The sequence below is a fragment of the Hippopotamus amphibius genome, chromosome 6 (genome assembly GCF_030028045.1).
Source record: "Hippopotamus amphibius kiboko isolate mHipAmp2 chromosome 6, mHipAmp2.hap2, whole genome shotgun sequence".
NCBI classification, from domain to species: domain Eukaryota; kingdom Metazoa; phylum Chordata; class Mammalia; order Artiodactyla; family Hippopotamidae; genus Hippopotamus; species Hippopotamus amphibius.
This window is the reverse complement of record NC_080191.1, coordinates 53,738,890-53,745,803: the sequence shown is the minus strand read 5'-3', so window position 1 is coordinate 53,745,803 and position 6,914 is coordinate 53,738,890. Positions and strand designations below refer to the sequence as shown.

The window sequence follows — 6,914 nt, the reverse complement described above, 5'->3', positions numbered from 1 at the left end:
CACGTTCTTATGACGAGCCCCCAGCGGGGCCCTGGAGGCAGATGAGCTAAAAATGATTATGAACCACGACAGATGACACTCTGACACATGTTATTCATTCTTGTATAAAAAACAGCCTTACCACTAAAACCTTTTTGTCTTTGTTATGAACGAGCGGATTTGAAATCACATCACACCAATACACCACAGAGTCCGTGTGGGCCGCAGTGTGAAGTGATGAGTGCATGTGTGCTGGGGAAGATCCGTGTGCCTGGGACCCTGAAGGTTCAAGATGAATGTGGGGACCACTGCGGATGAGGAGCAGGGAGAGAATGTTGCTAGAGAGGGTGGGTGGTGACCGGCTCTCTCTGATTTGTCCTGGCCTTGATCACAGATCTTCCGAGGGTGGTGAGATTAACGGAAGTGAAAGTGGGGAGGGACGGTCAGAAGAATAAATTAGATGTCCGCTGCCATGTACTTTATTGAATTTACCTATCTATTTATTTACCTGGACTTACAAAGGAACCCCATCCAAGAATGACTGTAGTGTGGTAGCTGCCAACTGGGCAGGCAGGAATGTCTGATTAGGAAGCGCGAGAGAGGGCAGTACACTACAAGTGGGGGCTGGTGCCGTAGTCTGGCAAATAGGGCGGGGCTGACGGGGACATCCGCGCGGGCAGTTGAGTCACAAGCTAAACAGCGAAGGGGACGCACGTTCTTGCTGAGCTGAGGCTGGAGAACGATTGACAGGAAGAGCGCTCTCGGGCTCCCGTCCGAGGCCACAAATCCCGCCCAGGTTGGCAAGAAGAAGGAAGCTCGTGGTCGCCCCGCATCCCCGGCACTTCGCGGCTCCGAGACCTCGCTCACCCGGCTCCGCGGCCCGCGTGCTCCCACGTCTCCCGGGGGCTGTGTGTTCCCGGCCCCGCGAGCCTGCCCGGAGCGCGGTCCCCCGAGCGCGGCGACCTCGGCGCGGGCGCCTCTCTGCAGCCGCGGCGGGTCCCGCTGCCCGCGACGCCGCTCGGGACGCGGCCGGCCGAGCTCTGGCGAGCCGGGGCCGCGGGACCTAGGGGAGAGATTCCACAGAAGGCTGACGGCTTCAAACCGGAAACCGCGGCGAGGGAGTTTTCGCAACTTCTCTGGCGCTTGCAAACACCGACCGTCACAACCTGCGAAGGCAGCGTCGGGTGGACCCGGCAGGCGAGGACCGCGCCCCACCCATCGCAGGCGTTCCACCCCGCACACTGGTGAGACGCGAAGGATGGGCGGCGAGTGGACCCCACGGCGGGTCCCACGGTGGGTCCCCCGAGGGTTCCGAGTTACCGCGCCATCCCGAAGCCACTAGCTCTGAGACCGCGGTGTTCAGCTACCTCCGCGGCCCGATTGCCGGGGCCAGGCCGGGGGCAGAGGGTGGGGAACCGCCAGGCGGGAGAGGTTGGGCACGGATGGTTGATAAGAAAGGAATGAAATTGCTACCCCTTGGCTTTAAGCTTGCTCCTCCAGTGGCCTTGGGAGGAGTTTGCCGCGTGCAAAGAACAGAAGCTATTAGAGTAACAACGTCCCGGCTTTTCTTGAGTCTCGGCTCCAACAGGAGTGTTGGACTCTCTTGCATACCCACCTTCCGTGATAGACCACGTGCTCTCTGCCTGCAGCTAGTTTGATCAACATTGGGGTGTACTTGGTGAGGGTGAATCTTAATCGTTAAACGGAAAGTTTGAGAGGTTAGGATGGAGACTGGTGGTGGGAGAAAATCTGGGAAGAGGGAGCAGGAGGTGGAAAAGGGAGGCAACAGAGGCAGCGGGGAGGAGGGGAGAGGACATTAATTGGAAGGTAGAAGAGGAAGTGGTTGGTGGAATGAGGGGAGAGGAGATCACAACTCCCAGCAATTTTGCTCACACCACAAAGGGGGGAGGGCGGGGTTGGGAGGGAGGGGGAGGGAGGTTATTTAAAGTGAATTTTTTTTTTATATCATCACTTTTTTAAAAATGGCGAATTCCATTTTGAATACTTGCAAATACTCGTAATTATTCTTTGCACTGTTTTTCAATAGGGCTTCCTCAGTCTTGGACTGAAGACTTGGGGCAGTGCTCAGAGGTGGAGGTGCAGATACAGGCCAGGCTAATTTTTGCAGGTTACTTTCCTAAAACTGCTAGGAGGAATGTCGCTGGCTCGCACTTCAGGGCTTCTTTTGCTGATACTGCTGCTGATAGAACCCAGGAAGACTCTGGGCAGTGAGTGTCCTGGGATCTGGAGACCTGGCTGGGAAGGGGAGGACCAGGAGGGAGGAGGGGAAAAGGCTCCACACTGGTGGGTGCCTGTCCACATGCTCTTAGGATGGGGAGCGTGTGGTGTAGCTGGACTGGCTGCCCAGGAGGTTACTTACCCCCAGTGTGCGGGGATCCCAGCCTAAGGCAGGGTGCCTGGTCCTGTGCTCATGTGGCAGGTCTCCCTCTCCTGCCAAGCCTCACCTCCTACTCCAGGGAGCCTTTCCTGGTGACCCGGGACCCATCATGAATGAGTCATGTTTCCTATGCTGTCTTTTTTCCCTTTTTTTGAACGTCCTGTCTGTTCAGATAGAGTTTAAGTCTCTGGAGTACAGACACTGTCTTGTCTTTTTGGTACCTCAACAGCTGGTACAGGACGCTGAAAATATTTGTCAGATAAATCCTCCTATGTGCACCCAAGGGGTCCCTGGTGGCATCAAAATGTTTAACTAAACCTGAGACCGTTGAAAGTGAGGCAGGACTAAGGACGCAGCCGATGGAGGGGGTCTGGGATGGAGACCCCTCCCTCTGCAGCCAGGCCCCTCATGGGGAATCTCCGGGGACACACCTGTGTTTTTCTCCCACAGATGGTCACTCTCTCTGCCTCAAGCTCACTGTCAAATCTCAGTCCAGACCTGGGCAGCCCTGGTGTGAAGTCCAGGGCTCAGTGGACACAAAGCCTTTCCTCCGGTATGACAGTGACAGCAACAAGGTCAAAGCTTTGGGTCTCCTGGGGGAGGAGGTAAATGCCACAAAAGCATGGACAGAATTGAGCGAAATGCTGCGAGAAGTGTGTCAAGAGCTCAGGATGGTCCTGCCTGTCATGAAACTGGAGCAAAAGGAGCCCGGGGGTAAGAATGGGAAGGGGGTGGGGAGCTGGAGAGAGCCAGCAAGAGAGGGAGGAGCAGAGCGCATGCAGGCAAGGGGCTTCGTGTGAAAGAACTGAACACGGCCCAGCCGTAGAGACCCAGTGGGCCTGATGGGCAAGAGAGGGCAAGTCATGGCCAGAAGAGCACAGGCCCCTAGATGTGCAGGCACACTTGAGCTACTGGGGGAGGGTGCACTGTGGACCGTCCAGGATGATTCTTTGTGTGGGGGCGCAGGTCCTCCCACCCTGCAGGTCAAGCTGTGTTGTCAGCGTGAGGCCGAGCGACGCACTGGTGCATCCTTACACTTCAACCTCAATGGACAGCCAGCCCTCGTCCTTGATGCGATGAGCATGAACTGGACAGTCCTCAATCCTGGAGCCACAGGGATCAAGGAAGCGTGGGAGAACAACCAGGAACTGGCCGCGTATTTCAGCAAGATCTCAATGGGAGACTGCGGTCACTGGTTTAGGGAATTCCTCGAACACTGGGAGAACATGCTGGAACCAGAGCCCACAGGTAACTGAGCAGGGTGTGGGGGAGGTGGCAGCTCTCTTCAAAGGTCTAGTGCCTTCCCTGTGTGGGTGTGAGCACATACGTGTGCGCAGTTGCCGCTACGATGGCTGGATGGCGTGATTGATCTCTTGGTGGACTTCCTGTCTGGAGAATCAGTGAGGGGCATAGCATAGGATTGCCCAGCCTCCTCCTTTCCCAGCCCACCTCCCTCAGCACAGGAGCCCCCTTCCCCATGAACCAATGACCCAGCCCCCCTGCACGGCTAGATGGTCCCCAGATCTATATACCTATTGTGCTTCCAGGCCTTCTCTCCTTCCTGTTGTAGTGACCGTTTAACCAGCTGAAATATCTTCTCACCATCTTCCCCAACACAATTAAGTGCCACCAGTTCTGTTCCCCACAAAAAGGTCTACATACAGTAAACATGTGCACTTGCACGATAATCAGATGGACATTTGCTGTCCCCCTCAGTAGAAATATGAGCTCCATGAGGACAGGACACAACCCCTGTCTCTTCTACCCCAGTGGCGTCACATAATAAGTCCGCACCTATGTGGGGGGCCATGTGCTGTCTTGGGACAGTAGGTGCTGAGGAAGGTGTATTCTTAGGTTTGACGAGGCTTTTGCTTCTTTGTCTGTTTTAGAACCCCTGATAAAGGCCCTGGATAATGGCCAGTCCGCCTCCATCCAGTTACCTGAATGTGTCATCCCATTGATCTTCAGCTGCTTCGTCCTGATTGGCACCATCAGGTGAGAAGCAGGCTGGCCTCTGACTCCTGGGCAGGTCATGTCCTGGTAAGGTCTTGGAAGAAGTCTCACCCAAACTCCTGTCCACTGATCCACCTCTACCTAGAAATGATGCACTGCCTTAGGCTCAGGCCCCCACACTTCGCATTAGCATTGGGAATTACTCGGTTGTTGGGGTAGAAGAGGCTGGTATAGGCAGCAGGATAGTGCAGTGAGGGAGGACAAAACAAGTATCTAGGGAATTCCCTGGCGATCCACTGGTTAGGACTTCACACTCTCACAGCCAAAGGGCTGGGGGTTCCATCTCTGGCTGGGGAACTAAGATCCCACAAGCGGAGCGGTGCAGCAAAACAAACAAACACACAAACAAAACAAGTATCTATTCCTGTGGCGGGGTAGGGTGTAAGATCTGGAAACCACTGTGGGGTGGGTATTGTCTTATTGAGATCCTACCCAGGGTTCCCCCTGTCTTTTGACGAAAAAATCTTTTCTTCTCTGACGATAGCATGATTTAGCTCAACAGTTTGCCTAATATTCTAACAGCCGTTCCATCACCTGATGTTTCTCCATGGACCATGAGAAGGTGACAATGTTAGACCAAACCATGGTGGCAAAAAAATGACCCTTGATGACAATCTGGCTGCTGATCTAATATATTATCTCTACTCAGAGGGGGTTTATCAAGAAGGGAAAGAAGCTTAAGCTTCAGAACCCCTCACTTTCCATGGCTGTTGATGGGCCCTTAACAAGTCAATAGACTTAGTCATTTTGAAGAATTTGCCAAAGTAAGATCTTTGCTCACAATCAGTTAAGACGGTCTGTTTTACTCTGACACTCTTTCCATCAGACTTGCCTCCATGTTAGGTGGAATTGGAGTGTTTGGCGGCATTTTTTTGATTCTGTTAAGAGGATAATGATTTAGGGATGTACTTATGTGGTTTAATGAGATGTATTTTATGTGTTCACATTCATTTGCATGTGTGATTAAGTCATTGCATGCTCTTATGGCCAGAATGGGTTCTCCTGAATTCATATGTTAAAACCCTAATCCCCCAGGAACACTTGTTGAAACCACTCAGTCTGTGGTATTTTGTTATACAACAAAGAATAACAAATAAATTACTGCTGGGACTTCTCTTATGGTGCAGTGGTTAAGAACCCACCTGCTAATGCAGGGGACACAGGTTCGATCTCTGGTCTGGGAACATGCCACATGCCACAGAGCAACTAAGCCCAGCACCACAACTACTGAGCCTGCACTCTAGAGACCGAGAGACACAACCACTGAGCCCCCGCATTGCAACTACTGAAGCCCTCGCGCCTAGAGCCCATGCTCCCCAGTAAGACGAGCCACCCCAATGAGAAGCCCGTGCACTGCAACAAAGAGTAGCCCCTGCTCGGCACAACTAGAGAAAGCCCACACATGGCAACAAAGACCCAACACAGACAATAAATTATTTAAAAAAAAGAAAAAAAAGAATAAACTACTGCTATAAAAACATGCATGCCTCATAAGAAGGATGTTGAGAGGCAAGTGCCAGATACAAAGGAATATATATTCTATCATCCTCCTTTTTGTTATGTTACATTATTGTAAAGTTTAATTGAATTATTAAAAGGGCATTCTAAGCTTGATTCTAAAGCTTATTTCAGGAATCTATTTTTGGATGAAGATCAGATGCCCCATGACCTGCAACCAGGAGATTATACATACTGGAAAAGACATTATTTAAAGGACTATCTACAACCTAGATGGAAAGACACTTACGTACTATTAACTAGCTCATGCACAGCAAAACTGAAAAGAGACAACTCTTGGATTAATATTTCCCACTTAGAAAGCCCACTGCCCTGGAGTGTGGGAAGACATTCAGTAGCCTTTCTGAAACCTTGAAAATGTTAAAGTATGTGGGCCGAGCGATGGGATTCAGAATGTCCTGCTTGAGCAGTGGAGGAGCTGAGGGTGCGGGGCGTGGAGACTATGGGGGCATAGGCAGAGGGTTGGCCATCTCTAGGGGCGCAGCCCCTTTCTCACTGCACACCTCATATCACCCTGTTTGGCCCTGAAGGATGGCTGGTTAGCCAAAGACGGGTAAGATTCCTCAGGGGAGGAACAACCTAAGACAGGCACAGCCGCAGAGGGGCCAACAGGGGTGGTGCATAGAGCCTTCCTTATATCACCCTGTTTGGCCCTGGAGGATGGCTGGTTAGCCAGAGACGGGTAAGATTCCTCAAGGGAGGAACAACCTAAGACAGGCACAGTCGCAGAGGGGCCAACAGGGGTGGGGCACAGACCCCTAATATCTGAGAGAGGTCTCCTGCCCCTAGGGCTGTTTTGCTCTCCACGCCCAGCTCAAATCCACACCTGCTCAACTCTGACCCAGGAAGCAAACAAAGATAATTGCCTCAGTCATGTGAGGCCTTTGATTGTTTATGGGTGTAACCTGAGAATGTTAGCCGAAGAACTCAATAAAAGCAACGTGGGATGAGTCAGCAGGGCTCTTGATCCCAGAGGTCTTGAGCCCCACCCCCCCTCCCACTTTTC

The 6,914-nt window shown here is 52.4% G+C and overlaps 1 protein-coding gene across 11 annotated transcripts in view; it reads left to right on the top strand.

The window, feature by feature from the left end:
- Positions 1-1,127: 1,127 nt before the first annotated feature.
- The window catches only part of LOC130855466 (retinoic acid early transcript 1E-like), a 31,847-nt gene continuing 26,060 nt past the window's right edge, over positions 1,128-6,914 (top strand). For 3 of the 11 annotated variants that reach the window (XM_057739178.1, XM_057739169.1, XM_057739173.1), the window contains exons 1-5: positions 1,154-1,272; positions 2,027-2,207; positions 2,828-3,091; positions 3,344-3,625; positions 4,267-4,372. In XM_057739178.1, coding sequence (XP_057595161.1) covers positions 2,135-2,207; positions 2,828-3,091; positions 3,344-3,625; positions 4,267-4,372 — 725 coding nt within the window. In that variant the 5' untranslated portion in view covers positions 1,154-1,272; positions 2,027-2,134. Of the gene's footprint in view, positions 1,273-1,409; positions 1,658-2,026; positions 2,208-2,827; positions 3,092-3,343; positions 3,626-4,266; positions 4,373-4,874; positions 6,913-6,914 lie in introns of those variants that run through there. The other 8 variants (XM_057739179.1, XM_057739180.1, XM_057739171.1 and 5 more) reach the window with 8 other exon arrangements.